The sequence below is a fragment of the Theropithecus gelada genome, chromosome 5, assembly GCF_003255815.1.
Source record: "Theropithecus gelada isolate Dixy chromosome 5, Tgel_1.0, whole genome shotgun sequence".
In the NCBI taxonomy this organism is placed as follows: domain Eukaryota; kingdom Metazoa; phylum Chordata; class Mammalia; order Primates; family Cercopithecidae; genus Theropithecus; species Theropithecus gelada.
In genome coordinates, this window is record NC_037672.1 from 91,824,672 (window position 1) to 91,852,426 (window position 27,755).

General features: G+C 40.3%; 1 protein-coding gene across 1 annotated transcript in view; it reads left to right on the forward strand.

Annotated features, from left to right (window-relative positions):
- TEC (tec protein tyrosine kinase) overlaps nt 1-27,755 on the forward strand; it is a 137,411-nt gene that overhangs the window by 31,312 nt on the left and 78,344 nt on the right. The window contains exon 2 of the mRNA XM_025386009.1: nt 10,806-10,991. Coding sequence (XP_025241794.1) covers nt 10,854-10,991 — 138 coding nt within the window. The 5' untranslated portion in view covers nt 10,806-10,853. The remainder of the gene's footprint in view (nt 1-10,805; nt 10,992-27,755) is intronic.

Sequence of the window (27,755 nt, forward strand, 5' to 3'; positions counted from 1 at the left end):
TGACTGTTGCCTTTCTCATTCAGTGAGAGATGATGACAGCAAAGAAGCAAAACCTAGTAATGTGGAAAGGATACTTGACTGGGACCAAAGTGGTCAGTTGATTAATGGATATTTTAATATTATGACAATTTTTGCTGCTCTCTAGAACCACTTAAATATGAATCTTCTGTATAATATATAAGTTTGTTAGATTCTTGGAGGTATTGCACATAGTATCTTTTCTAAAACTTCTTTCTGCATCCATTGCTCTTTTTATCTCCTTCTTTCTTATGAGAGGGGAGGCCCTCATTCCTGATTATAGCCAAAGACGCACAGGGAAGCCCTGCAGTGTGAGACCCAAACCTGTCTTAAAGGAGTTAAATCAGTGCATATATCTGCATATGGACAATAAGAAGCAACTATTCCTAGGGCAGCACCTCTCAGTCTGTTTCTAGGTTCACGTGCCCCCTAATCCAGTGCTATAATCACCTACCCTATGGTAGTGGACTGGGGTGGGGAATATAGCATTAGGAGAGGTGAGAAATCAGCCGGCCTTTCAACTTTTGCCTTTTGTCCCAAGAGGACTTCTCTTATACTCTCTTTAGATGCTCTTGGTAATGAAAGATAAGGGTTTTACTAGAGATCTCTTGGTGCTTGGGTTCCTCACCGTGTCTACCTTCAACAGGTTAGCAGGTGAATACTTAAAACGTTATAGCCTGCTGCGTATCAACTGGCTGAAAGGAGAAAAATAGACTTTAAGAAAATACAGGTTATCACATGTGCCTTTGTTTAATAGCTCAGGAAGACAGAGGTGTACAGTGTTACTTCCTTCTGAGCACAAAAACATTGCCTAATCCTGGAATAGCTCCAATTCATGACGTTAAATGGGGAACCTAGAATGTACTCTATTTTGATTGAAGTCATCCTAGTATTTTTTCCTTTGTTGTATTTCTGCTATTTAATCCCCTTTTACAAAAGAAAATTGGGGCTTTAAGCTTAGAGTATATGTTATAGAAGAGAATGTGGTAAGATTTATTCTTATATAATAACTACTCATTTTGGTACTTTTGAATTGATACTGTTGACAGGCACCACAGCATTTGATTTCTCAGATTAAGGTCAGTTTGATGTTTATTTGCACAAATTTCCTAAAATTGCAAACAAATAGTAACTTTGTCACAAACTTGTGATGAGATTGCAAATGGTAACTTTGTCATAAACCTGTGATGAGATGTGAAATAAGGTCACCTGTTCTGATGTAGAAGTTTGTGAACTGAGGGCTTTAACTAAGTTTTAATAATATTAGAACATCACCAAGTATTAGATTGAATTACATAATATTACCAATTCTGTAGATAAATTATTGCTGGATATTGGCAAAATGTGGCACATAATATATGACTTAACCTAATAAGATGAGAATTTCAACAACCTCTAATCACTCTTTGCTTGCTCTTATAAATAGTCCATCCTTTCCCAACTCTGTTATCAGGGCCCTTTTTTTCTTATTTACTGTAGTCTATTCCACAATATTATTTGGTAACTCACAGTCACTTTTATTTTCTTTTGTCTCTGATTTCCTTTCCCATTTAGCACCTCTGTTCCCTTGACTTAAAATAGTATGAAAAGTCATATTGACTAGGATTGGCTGTTCTAGTCACCAGTTTTTTTTGTTTGTTTGTTTGTTTTAATTATTATTTTCTCTCCTCTCTTTCTTTTTCTTTTCTTTTCTTTCTTTTTTTTTTTTTTTTTGAGACAGAATCTCACTCCAACACCCAGGCTGAAGTGCAGTGGTGTGATCTCGGCTCACTGCAACCTCTGCCTCCCAGGTTCAAGCTATTCTCATGCCTTAGCCTCCCGAGTAGCTGGGATTGCAGGTGCATGCCACCACGCCTGTATTTTCAGTAGAGACAGGGTTTCACCATGTTGACCAGGCTGGTCTCAAACTCCTGGCCTCCAGTGATCTGCCCACCACAGCCTCCCAAGTGCTGGGATTACAGGTGTGTCACCGCACCTGGCCTATTTTCTTTTTTAACTGACAAATAATAATTGTACATATTTGTGGGGTACATAGTGATGTTTTGATACATACAATGCATAGTGATCAGATCAGGGCCATTGGCATATCCATAAAAAATTATTTGTTTTCAGGCAGAATCTCTCATGATGAAAAAGGTTTTAAGATCTATTGGCTAAAATTGCTGGACTGTGAAACTGAGTATTAGTCAGATATTCAGATTTGCAACGCTGGATAGACAGTATAACTTTGGTGGTTTGGATTTCTCACTGGTGATACAGTGACAGTTTCCGTTGTCTACCTCAGAGTATTAGTGTTTAAAGACAATGTGTTAAAATGTTCAGACTTTTAGCAGTTAGTCGCTAAGGCAAAGGGAATAGTACTCTTGTGTTCAACTCCAATGAGACAGAGAAAAGGGGCTTATGTTGCAGTCGAGTTTTATTTTAAAAAGATGTTTGTAATCCTTAGTAACGGCTAGGAGAGAAAGCTGGAATCCTGAGTTTTGTTTCATCTTCATTTTAATTTAGAACATCAAACCTATTATTTTCTTGCTTGGAGAGGACGTCTCCCTTCAGTTTTCGGATTGAGAGTTTAGTGTGGCTCTTAGTGATGCCCTGAAAGTCATAGGCTATCTCTGTTGAAATCTGGAGATTGAATCCAATTGCACTTAGCAATCTCCTAAACTAGGAGGCTGGAAGTGGCACCTCATTAAACTTTTTCCTTCCGTTCCACCTTCCTTTTCACTAGAGAAGTTGTATAGTGAATAGTGTAAGTCCTGCAATTCTATTGGCTAAATTAAAGCCTGGCTCTTATTCTTACATTGTGATGTGTAAAATGTAGACAGTACTAGTACATACTTCAGAAGGTTGTTGAGAGAATGAAGTAATTCAATACATTGAAAGTGCTTGGTGGTTGTAACAGTGCCAAGTAGTAAAAGTTTAATAATGAATATGATAATGATTTTTATTATTTTTCTGTGTGAATAGTAATTCCATAGGGATACTCTCTGATTCTCCTATGGTCTGCTTATTCTTCCTGATTTCACTGATCTTATCAAAGGTTGTTAGATTGACCTCTCAGGACAATGACGTTTACTTTTAGGAAAATCTACCCTCAGCTTCCTCCCACATTTTGGTCCAGATTTCACAGCATTTAGCAGGTATTTCATAGTTTGTAGTTTGGGATTGAAGGCTGTCTTTTTATTTCATTGAAGATGGGATTCTCTTCCTCTGGTTTTTATGTTTTATTATTTAGGGCAGAAGAGTAGAACATATACCTTTCCGCTGCTATTCTCCAATGATATTCTGATTCTCAGAGGGACTCATTTTCAGTTTTTCAAGCTTTTTCATCTCACTGTATCTTATTAAACAAAAATTATGGAAGGCCATTGTTTTGGACTGAGCTCCTGTACTAAGCCCCAACAAACCAGACCAAACAGAAATGGAGTCACTCATACTAAATGCTGCCTAATCAAACTGAAGCTTTAAGGGAGCAGGTAGATCCCCAAATAGACCATTTTTTCCCCTGAAAACAGGAGATTACAGTCTACGTGAATCAGTGTAATAAGGAAGTCCCCTCTGTTTTAATCTTTACCAAAAAAAAGTAACCTGAAGTAACTTTATGTTTCTAATCAGCTTTTTCCCCCCTATTGTTCTGTTTCCTTGTTCCCACCTTATAAAATCCATGGTTCTGCCCTGGTCTGTTTTACAGAATAGAGGTCAACCTGACTCATGAATTGTGAGTAAAAGTCACTTTTACTAAATTTGTCGTAATTTTGTCTCTTGACAGTCTCTAAGTAACATGCTTTACATTGCTACTTCTTGTGTTTTAAATTGTAGATACTATTTATTGGTTTTCTCCTCCTCCTCCTCTACCTTTTCCTCCTTCTCCTCCTACTACCATGGAGGAAATAGCTCTCTTTCATAATGTACTCCCGCACCCACACGGGAACATACTTCCTGCTCTCACACCCAATATATTTATATTAGTAGTAAGATTATTGTTTACCTAATTATGACGGTGTAGATGTTATTTGTAGCAGAACTCTGTAGCATACCTGTGATTATTTTTCCTTTTCTAAACAATTTTTTGTTTTCCCTTGGAATTATTTTATTTTTTAAAGTTGGCTAAATTTTACTAACTTATTATAAATCTTCTCCCCATACATTCAGTTTCGTCTCCTAGAAGACTTATTTGGAAGAACTTCCTTACTTGATCTAGTTTGGACTAGTTGTACTCTCGACCAGCTGCTCAGTGTCATTCATTTTGGGATTGCCCTTCAGCATCTATTGGGGAAGGGGGTCCCTTTACCTCTTTCTTGTGTTGGAATGTTTGTTTCCTAAATTCTTGTGGTTTTTGCTGTTTTGGCTTCCTGCTTTGTTTTGGTATTTTGGCTACATCCCCAACTAGCTTTTTGAGAAAGGTGAACAAGAGATAAAATTGTTAAAGCCTTGTGCATATTTGAAAAATGTCTTTATTCTCCTGTCACTTCATTGGCACTTTGGCTGATTATAGAATTTTTGGTTAGAAATCACTTTCTTTCTGAGTTTTTCTTTATTGTCTTCTACTCTGTAGCATTACCCTTGATGATTACCATTCTGAATTTTGATCCTTTTTATGAAACTTACATTTAAGCTTGCTGAGTATTTTGCTTATCTCCATAGTTGTTAAATTTTACAAGAAGTGCCTTAATTTGGTTATATTTCAATCTGAAAATAACCTTCGGTTTGAAATTTTCCTAAAAATTTTCTTTGCTTGTTTTCTTACTCTTGTTTGCTTTCTCTTCCTGGAACTTCTGGTTTTTAGATGCTGAACTTTCTGGGTGAGTTCTGTAATTTCATTATGTTTTCTGTTTCTTAATTAATTAATTAATTAATTTTTGGGGGAGAGTTCCTCAATTTTATGTTCTAACTTTTCCATTGAGTTTTTAAGTTCTGCTATTTTATTTTTGATTTCTAATAGCTCCTCTTTTTTTTTTTTGGTCCTCTATTTCTTATTTTGGCCATATCTTGACGTTGTTTCATGCATGTATATTCCCCTTAATTCTTTGATTTTATTGAGTTTTTTTTTTTTAACATTTTCTTTTTTTCTGCACAACTTTTGTTTCTTCCAACTTGTTGTGTTTTTTTTTGCATTTGTTCTTTGACCTTGGATTCCTATTATAATTTTTCCTCAATTGTCTGGTGATCCTTAGCTTCCTCTCATTTATCAGAGTGGGACTTTAAAAAGTCAGTTGAGCTGGGCGTGGTCATGTGCACCTGTAGTTTCAGCTACCTGGGGAGGCTGAGGCAGGGAGTTCACTTGTGCCCAGGAATTTGAGTCCAGCCTGGGTAACATAGCCAGACCTCTTCTTGTAAAAAAAAAGATAAAAGTGTCAGTTGGAAGCTTCATGCATGGTAGTGGGGCCTTGCTAACTGTGGGCTTAACTATAGGGTAGTCTGGCTGTGCCATTTTTAGGGGGACACTTCTATGTCTGTGTCTTCAAGACTTTTCCCTTAGTCCAGTCCTGATGTCCTGGAGCCAGATGGGAGAAGACAGCTGAGTAGCCTCATCATTGTTATGTACACTTGTACAGTTTCACTTAAGCTCCTCCTTTTCAGTGTGATAATCCCAGCCACAACTGTACTTAGTCTCTCCCAGGATAGAGACCCTACGTTTTATAGTCTTCAGAAATAAACCTCTAGTTTTCTCCCAGGGTGAGGAGGGTTAGTCACCTAGATCTATATGGCATGGAAGTGCAGAGGATCGGGGACTGTGTTTCTTTCTTTGTTTTTAAATTATACTTTAAGTTCTAGGGTACATGTGCACAACATGCAGGTTTGTTACATATGTATACATGTGCTATGTTGGTGTGCTGCACCCATTAACTCGTCATTTACATTAGGTATATCTCCTAATGCTATCCATCCCTCCCACCTCCCCCTACCCGACAGGCTCCAGTGTGTCATGTTCCCTTTCCTGTGTCCAAGTGTTCTCATTGTTCAATTCCGACCTATGAGTGAGAACATGTGGTGTTTGATTTTCTGTTCTTGCGATAGTTTGCTGAGAATGATGGTTTCCAAGAATAATGGTTTCCAGCTTCATCCGTGTCCCTACAAAGGACATGAACTCATACTTTTTTATGGCTGCATAGTATTCCATGGTGTGTATGTGCCACATTTTCTTAATCCAGTCTATCATTGATGGACATTTGGGTTGGTTCCAAGTCTTTGCTATTGTGAATAGTGCAGCAATAAACGTACGTGTGCATGTGTCTTTATAGCAGCATGATTTATAATCCTTTGGATATACACCCAGTAATGGGATGGCTGGCTCAAATGGTATTTCTAGTTCTAGATCCTTGAGGAATCGCCACACTGTCTTCCACTATGGTTGAACTAGTTTACAGTCCCACCAACAGTGTAAAAGTGTTCCTATTTCTCCACATCCTCTCCAGCACCTGTTGTTTCCTGACTTTTTAATGATTGCCATTCTAACTGGTGTGAGATGGTATCTCATTGTGGTTTTGATTTGCATTTCTCTGATGGCCAGTGATGATGAGCATTTTTTCATGTGTCTGTTGGCTGTATGAATGTCTTCTTTTGCGAAGTGTCTGTTCATATCCTTCGCCCACTTTTTGATAGGTCGTTTGTTTTTTCTTGTAAATTTGTTTGAGTTCTTTGTAGGTTCTGGATATTAGCCCTTTGTCAGATGAGTAGATTGCGAAAATTTTCTCCTATTCTGTAGGTTGCCTGTTCACTCTGATGGTAGTTTCTTTTGCTGTGCAGAAACTCTTTAGTTTAATTAGTTCCCATTTGTCAATTTTGGCTTTTGGTGCCAGGGGACTCTGTTTCTTAAACTGATATTTGGCAACAATTCTTTTGCTTTAATTCCTTCTTCATCACCACTTCTAGAGATACCATATTCTGCTGATTCTTGAGCTATTTGAAGGTTTTGCAGAAGAAATTGAGTTGTTTCCAGGCTTCACCTCGGCGGGGCCTGCCACATATTTATTTGTTTTCCAGTTTCCAAAATTCTATTGTTTTTTTCCTTTTTTTGTTTTCTATTTCCTTGAGAGTTAATTCCTTAACAACAACAACAGAACTGTTTTTAATGGAATTTCAGGAAGGAGCCAATGCAAAGTGTGCATTCAGCACTCCATCTTTGGCTGGAAGTCTACATGAGGAGACTTTTCTTTCATTTGTCTCTCTCTGAACTTTAGTAGTTTTCTTGGCCAGGACTTCCCATTGGCCAATGAATTATAACAACAGTGGTGGACTTTAATTGTATGGGATAGAAGGGTAGGGAGAGCCCAAAAGTAGGAACTAGGAGACTTTTTTCTAGTCTTGGCTTGTGTCACCTTGAGTAAGCCATTTAACTTTTCCGAACTTCAGTTTCTTGAGGGAGATAGATTAGGTGGTGACTAAGATTCCTTTCAACTTAAATGGTATGATTCTGTATAAGACAAGTAATCGCACATATAAGTCAGATAAGGTGATTTTTTTTTTTTTTTTTTTTTTAAGACAGAGTCTCACCCTTTTGCTCAGAATGGAGTGCAATGGTGTGATCTTGGCTCACTGCAACTTCTGCCTCCCCAGTTCAAATGATTCTCCTGCCTCAGCCTCCCAAGTAGCTGGGACTACAGGCACCCACCACCTCACCCACCTAATAGAGACGGGGTTTTACCATTTTCACCAGGCTGGTCTTGAACCCCTGACCTCAAGTGATCTTCCTGCCTTGGCCTCCCAAAGTGCTGGGATTATAGGCATGAGCCACCACACATGAACAGATAAGGTGATTTTTTCCCCAGGACATTCATCATGAATGTTTTTTCTGCCCCTGATGTTGAGACCTTTTGCTTCTAGAACTGCCTATGAGTCCCACCCCATTTATCCTTGTGAGCCTTCCAAAAGTCTGCCTTCCATTTGTTAACAATGGTATTGCTCACTGTGTTGGGAACTACATGTTTGCACATGGCCCGTTTATGAGAGCATTGCTTGCTTTTCCCTGGTATCCATTCTTATAAGTTGTCATTTTCACCCTTGAAAATGTGTTGCACAAAGATGAAAAGATAATTTCCAAAGAAATGGTACTTGCATTCTGATAGTTTCTTAGGAAAGAAGGATGGAGTGCCAAAATTTTAATATGGAATAAGGAAGACCAACTTAGATACAAAAGGGGCAAGAGCTTTTCTGTGACTTTTTAGCTTAAGGTGGCTATTGGGTTAATTAGTTCTGTGATTTAGCTGCTACTGAGAGGCTACTGTAGACACTGGGAATGGGATTAAGCGGTGCAAGAGCCCAGTGTCTTCCTTTAAGATAGTGGCTCTCAATTCTATCTGTACATGAAATCATGATGCCCAGGGCTCCTCCCCAGACGAACCGAATAAAAAAAATCTGGAAGTGGAGCCTAGACATCTGTATTAAAATGAAATTCCCTAGGTGATTCTAATACACACTTAAGGTTGAGAACCATTTCTTAACAGCTGAGAATTAAAAATATGTACATTAATTGCTGTAGACATAGCAGAATACGATTAGCTCTATGATGAGTGACAGAAATTATGGCCCAGGAGTTGGAAGGTTTTTAATTAATAGGAGTCATTAGGAGAGACTACATCAAGGAGGGGAATTTTGAGCTGGTATAGTCTTCATAGGTGGAAAGTAGAGAGTCCACTAGGCCAGGGAGTGAATGCTGTGAGGGGAATCTCTGGAGATTTGGAAGACTATTTTGATTGGAATATGGTGGAAGTAAAGATGGGCTGGTAGGCTGCAGCCAGAATGTGGACAGTCTCTAGTGTCAGACCAAGGAATTTTAGCTTTACTCTGCAGGTCGCGGGGCGGCACTGAGGATTTCTGATGAGTGAAATGACAGTGCTGAATTTTTGAAGATTGATCCAATGGGAGTGATGGATAGGTAGTTTGAATAAAAGGAGGCAAGAACTTGAGGAAATGAAGACCAATTGGGAAGCTACTCTCATGGTCCAGATGTGGGATCGTAATGCTCTGAGCGAGGAAAATAACCGTGGAATTAAAAATGATGATGAACATTTGTGTAGTGTTTTCGTAGTCAGTTCTTGCCCATATCTCATTTAAACCTCACACTGACCTTGTGGTATTTCCTTACATACTTTATAAATGAAGGAACTGATGTTCAGAGTGAAGTTATTATAAAGGAACCTTACAGAAAATGGAGGGGCCTGATTGGATGATGACCAATCAGTAATAGGAAATTAAAGGGTGCATTGGAGGTGTTGGATTGGGTATGAAGATGGTAGAATTCCTCAGTGGCTAACCCTGTCCAGTTGCCGGCTGTGCTGTCAGAGAGCCACTTAATGCTGTTCATGTGACTCTTCTTGCCTCTGTCCTTTAGTATGCAGTTATTTACTTATTTATTTATTATTATTATTATTTTTTGAGACAGAGTTTTGCTCTTGTTGCCCAGGCTGGAGTGCAATGGTGAGATCTCGGCTCGCTGAAACCTCCATCTCCCAGGTTCAAGCAATTCTCCTGCCTCAGCCTACCAAGTAGCTGGGATTACAGGCGCCTGCCACCATGCCCAGCTAATTTTTTGTATTTTTAGTAGAGACGGGATTTCACCATATTGGCCAGTCTGGTCTCAAACTCGTGACCTCAGGTGATTCACCCACCTTGGCCTCCCAAAGTGCTGGGATTACAGGTGTAAGCCACCGCTCTCAGCCTATTTATTATTTTTTCTGAGACAAAGTCTTGCTCTGTCACCTAGGTTGGAGTGCAGTGGTGCTCTCTGGCTCACTCCAGGCTCTGCCTCCCGGGTTCAAGTGATTCTCTTGCCTCAGCCTCCTGAGTAGCTGGGATTACAGGCATGCGCCACCACGCCCAGCTAATTTTTGTCATTTTATTAAAGACGAGGTTTTGCCATGTTGGCCAGGCTGCTCTTGAACTCCTCACCTCAAGTAATCTGCCCAAAGTGCTGGGGTAACAGGCGTGAACTACTGTGCCCAGCCACAGTTACTTCTTTAAAGGCACGGTGGAGGCAAGCAAAGGAGAGGCTGTTGTTAGTTCAACTTGTCTCAAATGTGAATCTTCAGGCCCTTTTTTGAATGTCTTTGGGTTTTCAGATAGTTAAATAGTGTTGAATTTTAAAAGGCTTAGTCTAGGTATGGATAGTCTGGAGTTAGAGGGCTGAGACTTTCTTATCCAGGTGGACTCTGCCCTGAGCAGGTTAAGTATGACTGGTGGGTTTCCATTTCTCCTGTAGTGGAGACAGGAGCCATAGGGAAGATAACTCTGGAGCATGGTAGTGTAGACACCAGAGAACATCCCTGTGGCACTGGTAACTAGGATGCTTCATTGAGATTACATCCTTATCAGAGCTGGAGTATAAATCATATCTACCACCATGCTTTTTCATTTTGTTCATGAGTCTGCTGTGTCTGTAAGGTTGTCTGTTTTGTGAACCAAGATCCTGAAGCAATTCAAATGCCAGTGTAAATCAGCCATGCAGTGGACGAAATGTGCTTTTCCATCTGAGATATTTGTTCCCTGCAATCAAATAGTAGGAGTGCACCAGAAAGCTAAGGGTAGTAGGAGGTAAAAAGGAATGAATCATCATCATGAAGAACCTTGATTAGATTTTTCCCATGAAATGGAGACGTGGAGGAGCAGGATGGAGACTGGAAAAGGAGAGGAGGTTGAATTTTTGTGCCCCAGGCATTCTCAGTTCGGGCACAGAGATGAACACTCATCTGCTCCAGCAGGGGTGAGGGTGAAGCCGATTTTGTTAATTTGAAATGGCAACATCCATAGAAAATTAAACTGTCACATTTTAACTGTTTCTTTTTTCACTGTAGAATACTGGGATCTTCAGTGGCAGGAGAAGGAGTAATCAGAAGACGGAGATGAATTTTAACACTATTTTGGAGGAGATTCTTATTAAAAGATCACAGCAGAAAAAGAAGACATCGCCCTTAAACTACAAAGAGAGACTTTTTGTACTTACAAAGTCCATGCTAACCTACTATGAGGGTCGAGCAGAGGTAGGAGACAATCACGATTTACTTTGCTGCTTTCTGTGTGGATAACGATTTTATAATATTGCCTCCCTCTCCAATCTTATTGAAAATGCTTTGGGTTAATGAAGTAATGATTTATTATCATTTGGATTTGAAAGATGAAGTTTAGAATATAGATATAAATTAACAAATCTGTTGATTATAGGTTTATTATAATTAACCTACTGAATTAATCTATTAGATTACATTACTTTTAGATCCTCATGGAATTTGTAAGGTGTATTGTACATATGGCTCTCTCCTGTAAACAGCCTATTATGTATCAAAGTCTTCTTTAGCAAATATAGATTGTATCCATGTCCATTGCCTTATATGAATATTTCTTCATTATTAAGTAGAAGTTACTTAAAACTGGTTAGTGATTTGGTGGACTCAACATGTTATCGAAGTTGACCTAAAGCAGAGGTTTTAAACGTTCATTGTTTTTGTGATAAGCAGCTGCTACAAAGTTCCCTTGATGGCAGCAGGGAGAAAGCAGCTCACTAAAAAACCTGGCCAGTGAGCACATGGCACAGGTGAATGTATGATTAGCACACTCCTGGCTTGTGGGTGGCTTAGCTTCTCTTTCCACCGCTAGATGAGGCCTTGAATGTGCGGTCACTTCTGGTTCTTTTGCTCCTGACATGTTGGGTGTGGCATTTGCTAGTACTGCCACGTACTGCCATCTCTGCTAGAAATATCCTTGGGTTCCAGGGAATGACCAGGGGCTGAGTTGCCCATGGTTAACCGTATGCTGTTATGCAGTTGGTTTCAGTGGACTGTTGGTGATCCTGGTTTAGTTTTTTTTTCTCTTTGTTTTGTTTTGTTTTTGTTTTTTGAGACAGTGTCTTGCTTTGTTGCCAGGCTACAGTGCAGTGATATGATCTCAGCTCATAGTCACCTCCATCTCCGGTTCAAGCAATTCTTCTGCCTCAGCCTCTCAAGTAGCTGGGATTTACAGGCACATGCCACCACACTCGGCTAATTTTTGTGTTTTTAGTAGAGATGGGGTTTCACCATATTGGCCAGGCTGGTCTTGAACTCCTGACTTCAAGTGATCCACCCACCTGGGCCTCTGGGCCTCCCAAACTGCTAGGATTATAGGCATGAGCCACCGCACCCGGCCCTGGTTTAGTTTTAATTCTGTTTTTTTTTTTTTTTTTTCTAGAGTATTTTCCTCAGAAGTTGATTTAGTTGTATTTTTTTTCTCCCACTGATTTCTCTGTGGTTTGGTTTCCCCCATTTTAGATGGAATGGCATTGTGTCTTATGATGGTCCTCAACTCTTAATTTCTGCTGTGGCTCGTCATTGTGACTTGTGGTATTCTGCAGGTTCATGTAATTTAGGACCATACTCCTTTATCGTTAAGTCCCCCAAATGCTGAAAACTAAAACCTCAAAACTCTTAGTTACAAAACCTATATGTGTGTATATGTGTGTATCTGTATGTGTATATGTGTGCAGAAATATTAATGTATTTGATTATGTGGAGCCGCCCTAGTCCCTGCTGGGACTATTACATAATATATGGTATATGTGCTATATTTGCTTTGTTAAATCTAAAAAATTTAAAAATCCAAAAGTGTTTTAGACAAGGACTGTTACCAGAAATGTGAATTATTTTGAAACCTAAAACAGATTTTAAGGGAAACATTTACACATTTTTGCTATATGGTAATAATTTGTTTTAATTTGATTTTAATATGTAGTTGACTCTTGAACAATGCAGGTTAGGGCCACCAACCCTCGTGCAGTCAAAAATCTGTGTATAGCTTTTGACTGCCCCCAAACTTAACTACTCTAATAGCCTACTGTTGACTGGAAGTCTTACTGAAGACATGAACAGATCAATCTTCTGATTTCCATCTCCCTATCCCTGGAAGCTGCGATTCAAAAAAGAATGTGAGGGCCAGTCATGGTGGCTCATGCTTGTAATCCAGCACTTTGGGAAGCTGAGGTGGGGGGATCACTTGAGGTCAGGAGTTCGAGACCAGCCTGGCCAACATGGTGAAACCCCATCTCTACTAAACACACACAAAAAAGTAGCTGGGCGTGGTGGCGGGTGCCTGTAATCCCAGCTACTTGAGAGGCTGAGGCAGAAGAATCGCTTGGAGCCAGGAAGCAGAGGTTGCAGGGAGCTGAGGTTGTACCACTGCACTCCAGCCTGGGCAACAGAGCGAGACTCCCATCTAAGAAAGGAAAAATAAGAAAGAGAAAAAAAGGATGTGACATGAGTAATCTCTGCAAATCAACAGGTTTTTCAAAATAATTTTTGTTAAAAACTGTGACTCCAGAAGTAAATTAGAACCACACGGGCCATTCAGAAATAAAATAGCCCTAGAGATATTTAGTTTTATTGTTCATAGTTCTCCTATTTTCAATAGAAAAACAATGAGGAGGCTATTGATTGATCTAGTAACTGTGATTTGTGGTTTCTTTGTGGCCACCAAGTGCCACTAATACTCTGTTAAAACTCTCAATTCATAATGTCAGACAGAAGACATCCATCTTCTCCTTATTCCCTGGACAGCTTCTTCAACATGATGACAGCAAGCTTTTCTTGAAATTCTTCCTATTATGTAATAAACCTTTCTGTGCTTTTTGAAATATGCTGAAAATCCTATTCTAGATGATGAGAAATTCACTTAAACCATTTCCTCAGTCTAATTTTGTAAAACCTGTATTTCAGTTTCCGCTGTGGGTCATTCTTTAGTTTGTCCTCCTTTCTCTCTGGTAGTTAGTTAATTCATGAATATTTCCTCGTATTCCAATGAACTGAAAAAAGATCTTCCTGGAAGTTTATATTATTTGATCCTATTCAGGATAACACAGAGCACAGGACACTGGAGGTGTCATAAGTGATGTTGCTTTCTAGTCAGGGGGCTAAATGACACAGGGGACAGACCACCTGATGTTTCAGTGGAGGCTCTGTGGGATAATGAGATGGGAGCCAGGGAGGAGCAGTGCTGGAGTTTGATCAGGAAAAAGATCTACAAATAATAGTGAGAGAGAAAACGAGGAATCGATTTCTATAGGTTGAGATTTGAATTTAAAAAATTGAAGTAGTATGTAAATTTGCAACTATTGTTAGCTAAGAAATCAGGAATTTTTAGAATTGGACTTTGGAGCTCTTAATTTGGTTGGCTTTTTGTTTGTTGTTCTGCCCAGCATGGAAACTGGCAAGTAACTTACAAAGTTGAAGGAATGGGGAAACGCGTTGTGCCAGGGATCCCAACTCCACCTGCACGTTCAGTGATTCACTGTGACAGCTCACAGGACTCAGCACTGAGTCATACTCATAACTATGATTTATTACAGCAAAAGCATACAAAGCAAAATCAGCAAAGGGAAAAGGCAGGTGGGGCCAGGCGTAAGCTTCCAAGAATCTTATCCCAATAGAGTCCCAGAAGATGTGTATAATTCCTCCAGCATCAAATTGTGACAATTGTGAAATGTGCTATTAGAGACTCAGTGCCCGAGGTTTTTGTTGGAGGCTGGTCACACAGGTGTCCTGTGCCTAGTGTGCCAAGGTTCCGGACTGCAGAAGGAAAGCAGGTCTTCAGCATGAACTACATTGTACAGTTTGGGTACAGTGAGCCGCCTCATCAGTGTTGGGAATAGTGGGACCCTCTCAAAGTCCAAGTTCCAAGATGCACGGCAAGGATCAGCCTTGAAAACAGGCCTTTCTTGGGACAGCAGCCTCGAACCTGCTGTGTTAGCTCTTTTCTGCACATTAGTAGTAAAAATGATACAATCTGTTGAGCACTAAGTACAAGTTAACCACTGTGCTAAGTACTTTACATGCATTATTTCCCTTATTTCTCAAAAAATTCTGTATTGAGTCTTGTTAGACTTAATTTCAAAATGCAGAAGTAAGGCTTAGAAAGATTAAAAACTTGCACAACATACAGCCTACAAGAGATTGCACACACCTTCCAGAAATTGCGGGTGTATTTCTTCACAGCCTATCTTTGAAATAATCTTGATATTTCAATGAAAATTTGAAAAAAAAATCTAAACATCTGAAGTTAGCGCTCCATAATACAGATAACATTTTATTTTAAAAGTTTTATGGATATTTTTATTTGTTACTTTCAATTATAACTTTTTAAAAAAAATTTTCTTTGTGATGGAAGAGAATTAACACTTGAGAGGGTTTTTGTCCTGGATCTACCACTGTCTCATTGGACTTTATAAAATAATTTTCTCCAATCTATAGTTTAAACATTTTTTTGCATATATATTGTCTTTATACTTTCTTCAAATTAATTTTTTTTTTTTTGAGACGGAGTCTTGCTCTGTCGCCCAGGCTGGAGTGCTGGAGTGCAGGGGCACTATCTCGGCTCACTGCAAGTTCTGCCTCCCGGGTTCACGCCATTCTCCTGCCTCAGCCTCCCGAGTAGCTGGGACTACAGGCGCCTGCCACCACGCCCAGCTAAGTTTTTGTATTTTTTAGTAGAGATGGGGTTTCACTGTGTTAGCCAGGATGGTCTCGATCTCCTGACCTCATGATCCGCCCACCTCGGCCTCCCAGAGTGCTGGGATTACAGGCATGTGCCACCATGCCCAGCCCAAATTAATTTTTAAATTTATAATTGACACATAATATCTTTTCACACTCTTAACTCCTCTGTTTCATCAGCATTTCAACCCCAACACACATCTGATCTGTTACCAGTTACTATTGGTCAGCATTCTCCAGAGAAACTGAACCAAAAGAATATATATAGGATACTGCATATGTATATATATGTGTGTGTGTGTATGTATGTACATAAAAGGAGATACATTGTGAGGAATTGGCTCACACAATTGTGGAGGCCAAGAAGTTCCACAATCTGTTCTCTGCAAGCTGGAGGCCCAGGAAAGCTGGTGATGTAGTTCAGTCTGAGTCTCAAGGCCTGAGAACCATGACAGCCAATGCTATGAATCCCAGTCTGAGGACAGGAGTTTCAGCCCAAGTAGTGAGGCAGGAAAAAAGGGGTGAATTCCTCTTTCCTTACCTTTTGTTCTCTTCAGGGTTGGATTTTGCCTGCTCACAGTGGGGAGGTCAGTTTGCTTTCAGAGTCCACAGATTCAAATGCTGATCTCACTAGGAAACACTCTCACAGACACACTCAGAAGCAATGTTTAATCTGGTTACCCCATGGCCCATTCAAGTTGACACATAAAATTAAGCATCATATTGGTGAATTCTCTCTACTGCAGGCTTATTGCAGCTCCCAACCCCAGTTTTAGGTGGATTACTGCCCTACTTGATCCAATTCCTGGATCTTCATCTTTCATCTGCAAAACCCATAGCTTCTCTAGGATCAAGTTAACATTCCTTTGTCTAGAATACAAGGTACTTGATGCAATTTTTTCTTCTTCTCTTCTTCCTCCTCTCCTGGCTATGTCTCCTACTTACAGTTGCCCTTTCACATCGTGCCTTTGCTAATACTCTTCAATTTATTTGGAGTGACATACTCCTCTGCTTGCCTGCCAGGATCCATCTATCCAGCCACTGTCTATTTTATCTATCAAAAATTTGTCGAGTGCCTGGGGAACACTTACCTATCTTTTCTAACATAGTTCAATCCCCATCTTCTCAGAAGCCTTTTCTGTCTCCCCCTGCCCAAAGTAGAATGGATCCTCCTCCTCTTTGTGCTCTGTACACATTTTTATTATGGTGTCTTGACTACTTGACTACGTACATATCTGTGTTACCTACTGGATTTTAAGCTCCCGTGATAGTGTAATATAATAAGAAATATACATTTTGGCAAGTCCCTTTCAGCCATAGCTATGTTTATGTTAATGAGGTGACTTTTGGAAAGTAATAGGTGACTTTAGGATGGGGGATCTTGTTGCTAGGGGAGCCAACCACATGATTAGAGGATCAGAACTTTCAGCCCCACCCTCCAACCTTTAGGGAGGGCAGAAGCACCAGAGGTTGAGCTAATAATCATTTATAGCCAAGGATTTAGTCAATCATGCTTACGTAGTGAAGCCTCCATAAAAACCCTAACTGAAGGGGTTCATAGCGCTTCCAGATTCGTGAACAAGAATGTGTGCATGTGCTAGAGGATGGTTGGATTAGTTGGTTCTCACACTGCTAATAAAGACATACCCGAGATTGGGTAATTTACAAAGAAAAGAGGTTTAAGTGACTCACAGTTCAGCATAGTTGGGGAGGCCTCAGGAAACTTACAATCGTAGCGGAAGGGGAAGCAAACACATACCTTTTCACATGGGGGCAGCAAGGAGAAGTGCTGAGCAAAGAGGGAAAAGCCCCTTATAAAACCATTAGATCTTGTGAGAACTCACCCACTATCAGGAGAACAGCAGCGTGGGGGTAACTGCCCCCGGGATTCAATTATGTCTCACTGGGTCCCTCCCACAACACGTTGGGGATTATGGGAACTACAATTCAAGATGATATTTGGGTGCAGACACAGCCAAACCATGTAAGTGGTATAACCCAAACTCCATGGAGACAGAAGCTCCTGTGCTTGGGACTCTTCTGGACCTCACCCTGTGTATCTCTTCATCCTGTTTTCATTTGTATCCTTTAAAATATCCTTGTAATAAGTTGGTAATAGTAAGTACACTTTCCTTGGGTTCTGTGAGTTGTCCCAGCAAATTCTTGAACCCAAGGAGGGGGTTGTGGGAACCTCCATATGTAGCCAAGTCAGACAGGAGTTGTGGTAACCTGGGGATCCACTACTTGTGATTGACATCTGAAGCGGAGGGCAGTATTCCGGGAGTGATCCTTGTAGTGTGTGGGGTCTGTCTTAATTCTGAGCAGTTAGTGTCGGAATTGAGTTAAATTGTAGGACACTCAATTGGAGTGTGCCAAGAGTTGGAGAGTTGGCTGGTGTGGATACCCCACCCCCTGCCACACATTTGGTGTCAGAAGTGCTGAGGGAGTATAGAAGAAGTATTTTTCTTTTCTTTTCTTTTTAGCTGTGTATTAGTCTGTTTGTATTGCTATAAAGAAACACTTGAGGCTGGGTAATTTATAAATAAAAGAGGTTTATTTAGCTCACTGTTCTGCATGCTGTACAAATCGCATGGTGCCAGCATCTGCTTCTGATGGGGCCTTAGGAAACTTACAGTCATGATGGAAGGCAAAGGGGACCTGGTGTATCACATGATGAGAGCAAGCAAGAGAAATGCCATTCTCTTTTAAAACAACCAGGTCTCACGTGAACTCAGAGTGAGAACCCATTCATTAACATCTAGGAGGGCACCAGGCCATTCATGAGGGATCTGCCCCCTATGACCCAAACCACCTCCCACTAGGTCCACTTCCAACAATGGGGATTATATTTCAGCATGAGATTTGGAAGGGACAAATTGCCAAACCATATCAAGCTCTTTGAGGGCAGGGTTCATATCCATCTTTGTATTTCTGTGGGCCTAGGGCAGAGTGAATACTCAGAACATGTTGCATGGCTGGACACACTGGGTATCCTAGAGATGGGGAGATGGGGAGACCTCAATCCTAAATACATTTGGGATTGAGGTCTCCCCATCTCCCCATCTCTAGGATAAATTTAGGATTTATGTATGTTGTGAACCATGACATAAATGTATGTTGTAAACCATGACAATCAGAAAGGTTGTCATACTGCTAATAGGTAGAAGAATTAGAATTCGAACCTTGATATTCTGACTCTTAAGTTCAGTGCTCTTCCCAAAATGTCACAGGTGCCTTGCAGGGTCCAGCCCTATGGGGCATAGCGGGTGTTCTCCCTGTGTGCAGAGATGCGAGATTGTAATAAATGAAGGCACAAGACAAAGAGATAAAGAAAAAGCAGCTGGGCCCAGGGGACCACTACCATTAAGACGCGGAGACTGGGAGTGGCCGCAGACAACTGGGCTCGCTGATATTTATTGCACACAAGACAAGGGGGCTGGGTAAGGAAGGTGAATCTTCTAAGTGATTGACAAGGTGAAGCAAGTCACCTGATTACAGGATAGCGGGCCCTTCCCTTTTAGGTAGCCAAAGCAGAGAGAGAGAGAAGGCAGCATACGTTAGTGTTTTCTTCTCTGCACTTATAAGAAAGATCAAAGACTTTAAGACTTTCACTATTTCTTCTACTGCTATCTACTATGAACTTCAAAGAGGAACGAGGAGTACAGGAGGAGCATGAAAGTGGACAAGGAGCATGACCATTGAAGCACAGCATCACAGGGAGGGGTTTCGGCCTCCGGATGACTGCGGGTAGGCCTGGATAATATCCAGCCTCCCACAAGAAGCTGGTGGAGCAGAGTGTTCCCTGACTCCTCCAAGGAAAGGAGACTCCCTTTCGCGGTCTGCTAAGTAACGGGTGCCTTCCCAGACACTGGCATTACTGCTTGACCAAGGAACCCTCAAGTGACCCTTATGCGGGTGTGACAGAAGACTCACCTCTTGCCTTCTAGGTCACTTCTCACAATGTCGCTTCAGCACCTGACCCTATACCCACCGGTTATTCCTAGGTTATATTAGTAATGCAACAGAGAGTAATATTAAAAGCTAATGATTAATAATGTTTATATTAATGATTGATAATTGTTCATGATCCTCTCTATATCTAATTTGTATTATGACTATTCTTATTCTAACTATTTTCTTTATTACACTGAAGCAGTTTGTGCCTTCAGTCTCTTGCCTCGGCACCTAGGTAATCCTCCACCCACAGTGCCTCTCTTGTTTAATCTGGTTGTACTGAAATTGAGCATTCTCTTGTTATGAGAATGCTTGAAACTTTAATCTTTTACCTAGGTTAACAAACATGATGGTGGAGGCAGGCAATCACTTACAAGTATGATGACATGAGTCTCTTAAACACCCTGGGAAATCTCTCATCTGTATAGGCTCTCCTGGGTCATATTGGTTTTTTTCTTGACCAGTCCTGGGAACCTGGAGACTTAGTGATACAGGGATAAGAGCCTGTTGAGTTTCTGAGATGATCTGATGTTTCTCCCTTAGTTATATCCGTATATTAGGTAGTTCCCCAAGTGGAAACTATAGGTTTACTGGGTCCTTCTAATCTTTACCTGAAGGTTTGTATCTTTTAGCACTTCCTAGGGTTCTGGGGAGTTGGTGTGGAGTGGGAAAAGAATAATTTCTTGTACTACTGGGCCATTGGAAGCATCTGCATCAAATGATAGAGATTACCAGGCAGTCTACCAGCTTGTAAAAAGTATGACTGTGGGAGGTGTGGTGTCTCAGGCCTGTGGTCCTGACACATAAGGAGGTAGAGAGTTTGAGACCAGGCTGGGTGACATAGCAAGCCATCTTCTATATAACAACAACAACAACAACAAAAGTGACATGACTCTAAATACTACATGTAATCGTTAGTGTGTGATGGGATTATTCTGGCTCTGGAAATTCTCAACTATATTATGCCTTGAAAACTCATATTCTTAGACACTCAAGTTTCTTTGTTTCTGAAATTAGGTGGTATCGACTTTCTTCTTTGTGTCTCAGTTTCCTTTCTTGTATCTCTTCTCCCATTTCTGATTCATTATCTGTGTTTTTATTCTACTCTCCTGGATCTGTCATTAATTACTTCAAGACGCCATGATGCCAGGTCCGAAGTCCAAGGGTCTTACTCCTTTAATTTGCCAAATTGTTTACCTTCTTTTAATGATATTCACTGTCTTTAGGAAGCTGAAATCTATTTAAGACAGAATAGGGGGATACTAACATTCCCTCCATCCATACCCTTAGACATTCTTTTTTATAACTACAGTACAGTAATCAAAATTTAGACATTTAACATTGATATACTGTTATTGAATCCGGAGATCCAGAGCCTATAGTCAAATTTCATTTGTTGTTCCACTGATGCCTGTATAGCTATTCCTCACCCTCCCTGCCCCTCCAGCCCCAAGTCCAGGGTCTAATTCATAATCACACATTGCATTCAGTTGGTCAAGACATAAAGTTTTAAAATATCTATGGTGAGAGGAAGAGATAATATGGAAGAAATGCTGTCCTTTGTTACGTACTATAAAATGCCAGCTATCTCATGACTACTCAGTGATTTCATGTAAGAGTCCATACAATGACTTCACGTAAGAGTCCACAAACTTAAAAATCAGTATAGTCTATTTTCCTACTCTCATTGTCATGGTTATCATTAGGAGCTGAAGGTGCCCCTCCCCACTAAAGAAATTATCGTAGCATGGTTCACTAGGATGAGTAAAAATTACTTATTACTGGCTGGGCGCGGTGGCTCACACCTGTAATCACAGCACTCTGGGAGGCCGAGGTGGGCGGATCATGAGGTCAGGAGTTAGAGACCAGCCTAGCCAACATGGTGAAACCCCATCTCTACTAGAAATACAAAAATTAGCCAGGCGTGGTGGCGTGCACCTGTAATCCCAGCTACTCGGGAGGCTGAGGCAAGAGAATCGTTTGAACCCGGGAGGCAGAGGTTTCAGTGAGCTGAGATCGTGCCATTCCACTCCAGCCTGGGTGACAAGGCAAGACTCCATCTCAAGAAAAAAAAAATGACTTGTTACTGTTTACCATCTCTCTCATTTCCTCCCCTTCTAGCTTAATTTTTTATTGTTTTGTATTAGAACAGTTGTCAGGCATGCAGAGCTTTTTATGGGGTAATTACTACTAAATGAAGAGGGGAGTTTAATCAAAGATTTGGTCCTCCTGCAACTTAAGAGTAGAAGCAATCAACGTATTCTAGATCTTGAGAAACACTCTTTGATCTGACTGTGATAGTTGTGTTTTATTCATTTGATTATTTGTATTATGATGCGACAAAGACTATATGAAAAATCAGCATTGTTGTTCAGAAATAGTATTACTTAATTTAATTTAGTTGTAAGACTTGTACCTCAGCAATTTTTAATGATATCAAAAAGTCGAGTTTTAAGCAAAGTTTTATTTAGCTATTTTCCCACTGAACATATTCAAGACTGTGCCATAGGAACTGAAGGCAATTACAAAAAGAATGATTCCTAGAATATTTGGAAAAATGGCATTGTAGTTGAAATAAACATAGTGTTTCTACCCACCCCTCTTCTCCTACCTGCCTATCTTGAAAAAAAATTGTCTTAATTTGAAATGTATATAACTTCTTGTATTTTTTTTAAAAAAAGAACTACATTTGACATCACAATTCATGTAACTTGAGTTGTATTTCTCCTTTTATGTTATGAACTACTGGGCTGAGGAATTCTTAGAAATCTTTGAAGTTAGTTCCTTGTAATTAATAGTTTCTAGTGAGTGTTTGTTTTGAAGATAGGGATGATAGCATTTACCCTGGAAGACAGTTTAAAAAGAGACCAAATTGTGAGTGGAGGAATCCTTGGTGGCAAGAGTGTAGATCCATATGCAGTTTTTTTTTTTTTTCTGGAGGGTGGAGGTTGGGGGAGGCCTCTTGGCCAAGGGTGAGAATGTGAGCAATGATGGGCAGAGAGAGTCTATTCAATGCAGAGGAAACAGCATGTGCTAAGTCCCCCTTTCAAGGGGCTTAGTGTATTTGTGGAACTGTTCTGTTCTGAGGCCTATAAAGATTTGTAAAGCAAACAAGGGGATCAATACAAGGAGACAGTTGACTTGTTAGTAATAAGGAGGAATCATACAATTTTAGAGCTTAAAGAGACTTTAAAGAATCACCTCCAGACTTTTCACTTGTGAAAACTGAAGATAAGGAGATGATTTGCTCCAGGTCACCTAGTGAGCTGTTGTTAAGCCTGGACCCAAGCTCAGATTGGATATTTCTGGATCATGCTCTCTGAGTACACTATCTTAGTTCTGGAAAGGATGTGTCTGGGTTGCCAAGTGGATGAGGACACTAACTGTACAGTGTCAATAATATGGTTGTTATCATGGATACCATCTAGTGACTATTCAGACTCCTTTGCTTGCAAATACCGATGCTCTTTGTCTTACGATGGGGTTACCTCTTGATAAATCCATTGTAAGCTGAAAATGTATTTGGGACACCTACTGAACATTGTAGGTTAGCCTAGCCTACCTCAAATATGCTCAGAACACTTACATTAGCCTACAGTTAGGCCAAATCATCTAGCACAAGCCTATTTAATTTAATTAATTAATTATTTTTTTGAGACAAGGTCTCACTCTATCACCCAGACTGGAGTATAGTGGCGCAGTCCCAGCTCACTGCAGCCTCTACCTCCCAGGCTCAAGTGATTCTCCTGCCTCAGCCTCCCAGGTAGCTGGGATTATAGACGCATGCCACCACGCCTGGCTAATTTTTACATTTTTAGTAGAGATGGGGTTTCACCATGTTGGCCAGGCTGGTCTTGAACTCCTGACATCAAATGATCCACCCACCTCAGCCTCCCAAAGGACTGGAATTACAGGCATGAGCCACTGCACCCGGCACAGGCCTTTTTATAATAAAGTGTTGAATATCTCATGTAACTTAAAAAAATTATTTTAATTATTTTTATTTTTATTTTTTGAGATGGAGTCTCACTCTGTAGCCCAGGCTGGAGTGCAGTGGCATGATCTTGGCTTACTGCAACCTCTGCCTCCCGGGTTCAAGCGATTCTCCTGCCTCAGCCTCCCATGTAGTTATTACAGGTATGCTCCACCTCGCCTGGCTAATTTTTGTATTTTTAGTAGAGACAGGGTTTTGCCATGTTGGTCAGGCTGGCCTTGAACTCTTTACCTCTTGTCACCCGCCCACCTCACTCTCCCAAGGTGCTGGGACTACAGGCATGAGCCACTGTGCCTGGCCTAATTATTTTTATTTTCAAGACAGGTCTTGCTCTGTCATCCAGGCTGAAGTGCAGTGGTGCGATCTCAGCTCACTGCAACCTCCACCTCCTGGACTCAAGCAATCCTCCCATGTCAGCTTTCCTAGTAGCTGAGACCACAGGCACTTACCACCACGCCTGGCTATTTTTTTGTATTTTTAGCAGAGATAGGGTTTTGCCATATTGCCTAGGCTGGTCTCAAAATCCTGAGCTCAAGTGATCCACCCACCTTGGCATCCCAAAGTGCTGGAATTACAGGTGTCAGCCACCACACGTGGTCCTCATGTAATTTATTAAATACTGTACTAAAAGTGAAAAACAGAATGGTAGTATGGGTACATGAATTATGGTTTCTACTGAACATGTATTGCTTTTGCATCATCATAAAGTTGAAAAATCATTAGGTCAAACCATAAGTTGGGACTGTCTGTTCTTGTCACTTTCCTACCTTTGAAGCTTTGGTCCTACTGTGTCTAGCAGTTCTCCTTCTCCTGTCTATTTACCCAAGTCTCGTCTCAAATCCTTTTAAGTGAGAGGCTTTGTGCACCCCTCTGGTTATACATGCCTTGCCCTTTCTGAATTCCTGTTTAAATTTAATTTCCTGTTAAATGTATATGTGTTATTATTATTGCTTTTTTTTTTTTTTCTCACTGACTACATAATAATCTCCTTGACGGAAGGAGTTGTTTTGTAATTTAAATATATCACTCACAATACCTCGTACCCATTAGCCTTTTAAAAAAGTTTTTGTTGGTAGTAATTACAATGGTAATGATCAGTAAATGTTTAAAGAAAATACTACAAAATATGTGCAATATTGTTTGTTAAATAAAATTAAACGAGTAAGCAAGAGACTGAGATGAAATTGCAAATGATTTTTAATAGATTATTGGAAAGGAATTTTTCCCCATTACCTAGTTAGATTACATGTTTCTCGTTCTGTCTTTATTCCAAGAAATCCCATAGGCATTGCTGTTAATTTTATTTGTGAATACAAAAGTCATATGGATAGGTAAAATTCCTTACTCATTAGATTGTAAAATATAAATTTTGTGCCTTTGAGAGGAATATGTTTATAATTTTGTGGTAGAAGAGTCTTTTATTTGTAATATGGGACTCAGCTCATTTGTTTTACTTTCTTCATCACTTGTACAACAAAGATTTAGTGAGTGTGTACCCAGTGCTGGGGATGGAGTAATTAAAAGATAAATGGTTCTGGCCTCATTAAGCTTACAGTCTGTTTAAGCTATACTTCTACCTCTGTGGCTTCATAATGACATACTTTTTTATACTACCTCTGCTGTGCTGTGAAGGGGGTCTCTTGAGACCTGGTGTTCTTGCCTTGTGTGCCACTGTTGTTTGCACTTGCCCACGGGACTCTCAACTTCACTGGACATTGGGCTTCCAAGTGTAATATGGGGCAGTTGTGCCTAGAGGATTTCAAGGTTTCCTCCTATTCTTACATTTTATATAGCACAGATCCCATGGAAATATCAGTGTTTTGTATACACACTTGCATTGCTCTGTTGTCTTCAGTGCCCCGTAAAGTATAACTGTAAACAACCCACAGATTTGCCCACCGTCTATTTTACAAGTGAAGAAACTAGGGGACAGGCTCCTCTGAAGTGACATCCCATTTGAGGAGGCGAACCAAGATGTCTTATCTTTCAGGCGAGTGTGCTGTTAAACCACACTGTTCTACTTCCCACAAAGCGGGACTTCCTTAAACAGTAACTTCACTGACCACCTCTATTCATGTTTCCTTCCTCCTTCTCTTCTTTGGCTGTATAGATAACAAACCTTGCAATGGGTGTTCTTTTACCAGTTGTTCATTTATGTTTGTTTTTTCTGCACTGTACCCATGTGAGGTGGTAGGAACCCTGTGCATTTAAGTAAATTAGAATTGTGCAGAAGAGACCAGCAGAAGGAAAGTATTTCTGTGAATGCATATATATATACACACACACATATATATATATATTTTTTTTTGGAGACAGAGTCTCACTCTGTCACCCAGGCTGGAGTGCAGTGGCATGATCTCTGCTCGCTGCAGCCTCTGCCTCCTGGGTTCAAGTGACTCTTGTGGCTCAGCCTTCTGAGTAGATGGGACTACTGAGTAGTGCGTGCCACCACGCCTGGCTAATTTTTTGTATTTTTAGTAGAGATGGGGTTTCACCGTGTTGCCCAGGCTGGTCTCAAACTCCTGAGCTCAGACAATCCACCTGCCTCGGCCTCCCAAAGTGCTGGGGTTACAGGCATGAGTCACCGTGCCCAGCCTGTGAATGCTTATGTTAAAGAAGCTGAAAAGGGTTATGCTTAGGTGGTAAGGCTCAAGAACTTTAAAGTGAGTTTTGTTAAATGGTACATTTCATATATACTTTAAGTGATTCGTCTTAAAGAAAACTCACAAGTGACTCAAAGATGAATTTATTCATGTTCATTGTCTATCTCAACAGCAGAGAAACAATGTCACAGTTGAAGACTCCTGGACATCTACTGCAATATATTTGTAATTTAGTTTAACACTTTAGAAAATAGTAAAGTAAGCTTATTTTTGGGTTAACTTATCCTGACTAGGACTGATTGTAGTACAATATAAGGACAAATAGTAAAACTTTGAATTTTCTTGGAAAATGATGAACAGCTTGATGCTAATGATCAGATATAATTAAAAAACATTTTTTTGAACCTCAGAGTGATTTTTTTATTTTCAGATGTCACAATCACTTTCTAATGATAGGTGTTCTGACTAAAATATCTGCAGGAAACAAGACCAAAATTCACTGGTTGAGATAATATGTTTTTTGAAGTTCTAGAATCAGCTCATCAGCTGTATTCTGTTCCTTCTTAATTGTAGGAAATTTCAGTTGTGGTCTAGGTCCATCTCTGAGTTTACAGAATTTCTGTGAAGTTAGGGAGTGAGAGACTAAGAGGATGGACTCTTGTGCCAGATTATCTGGGTTCAAATTCTAAATCTGTTACTTATTAATTGCGTGACCTAGGACAAATTACTTAATCTCTTTGTGTCTCACCTTTAAACTGGGGAGAATAATAATACTTCCCTCATAGGTGTTTGTGAGGGGTAAATGGATCAGTATAGATAAAGTAGCTAGGATAGTTCCTGGTAGGTAAGTGCGTGTAAGCCGCTGTTACCATTATATACATAAGGTAGGTTGCATTGTTGCCCATTGTGTCTTTACACATTTCAGTCTTTGCTCTTGCCTCTGTTTTTTCCCAGATATAAATGTATCTGCAATGAGTGTAATTGTGTCGTTCTGTTACTAGGTCACTAATCACAGGTAATTCACTCTTTAAATTGATCTGTGCTGCTGGTAGTCTGGTTATGTTTTGGAGTTCTGGTAACTGGTGGAAATGCATACCTCGGGTAGGTTCATGTTTTTGACATCTCTGAACCATGTTCACGGAACTCTGTTGGGGGTCATCTGCTGTGGGTGTTTTCCTCTGGATGTTTGCCAGTGGTACACATGATAGGGTGCCAGTGTGGTAACTGTGGTGTTGGTTTCTCAGTTTTAGTTTTTCTTTCTTTCCTTTTTCTTCCTCCTCCTCCCCCTCTTCTTCTTCTTCTTTTTTTTTTTTTAAATAAAGAGGCAGTCTCATTCTGTCACCCAGGCTGGAGTGCAGTGGTGTGGTCATAGCTCACTGTAACCTCAAACTCCTGGGCTCAAGGGATCCTCCCGCCTTGGCCTCTTAAGAACCAGGATGACAAGCATGTGCCACTATTCCTGCTAATTTTTTATTTTTATTTTTGTAGAGATGGTGTCTTGCAGTGTTGCCTAGGCTGGTCTTGAACTCCTGCCCTGCCTCAGCCTCCCAAAGTGCCAAGATTATAGGCATAAACTACTGAGTCTGGCCAACTTTACATTTTTATGACAACAGAGGTGGGTCTGCTATGGAGTTAAAGTAAATTAAGCTTTAGGCTCTTTCAATTCCATAGCCCTTCGTAAGGCCTCTAGAAGGGCCCTGGAGCTTTTGCATTTATGATTTTGCATTCTAGTTTTGT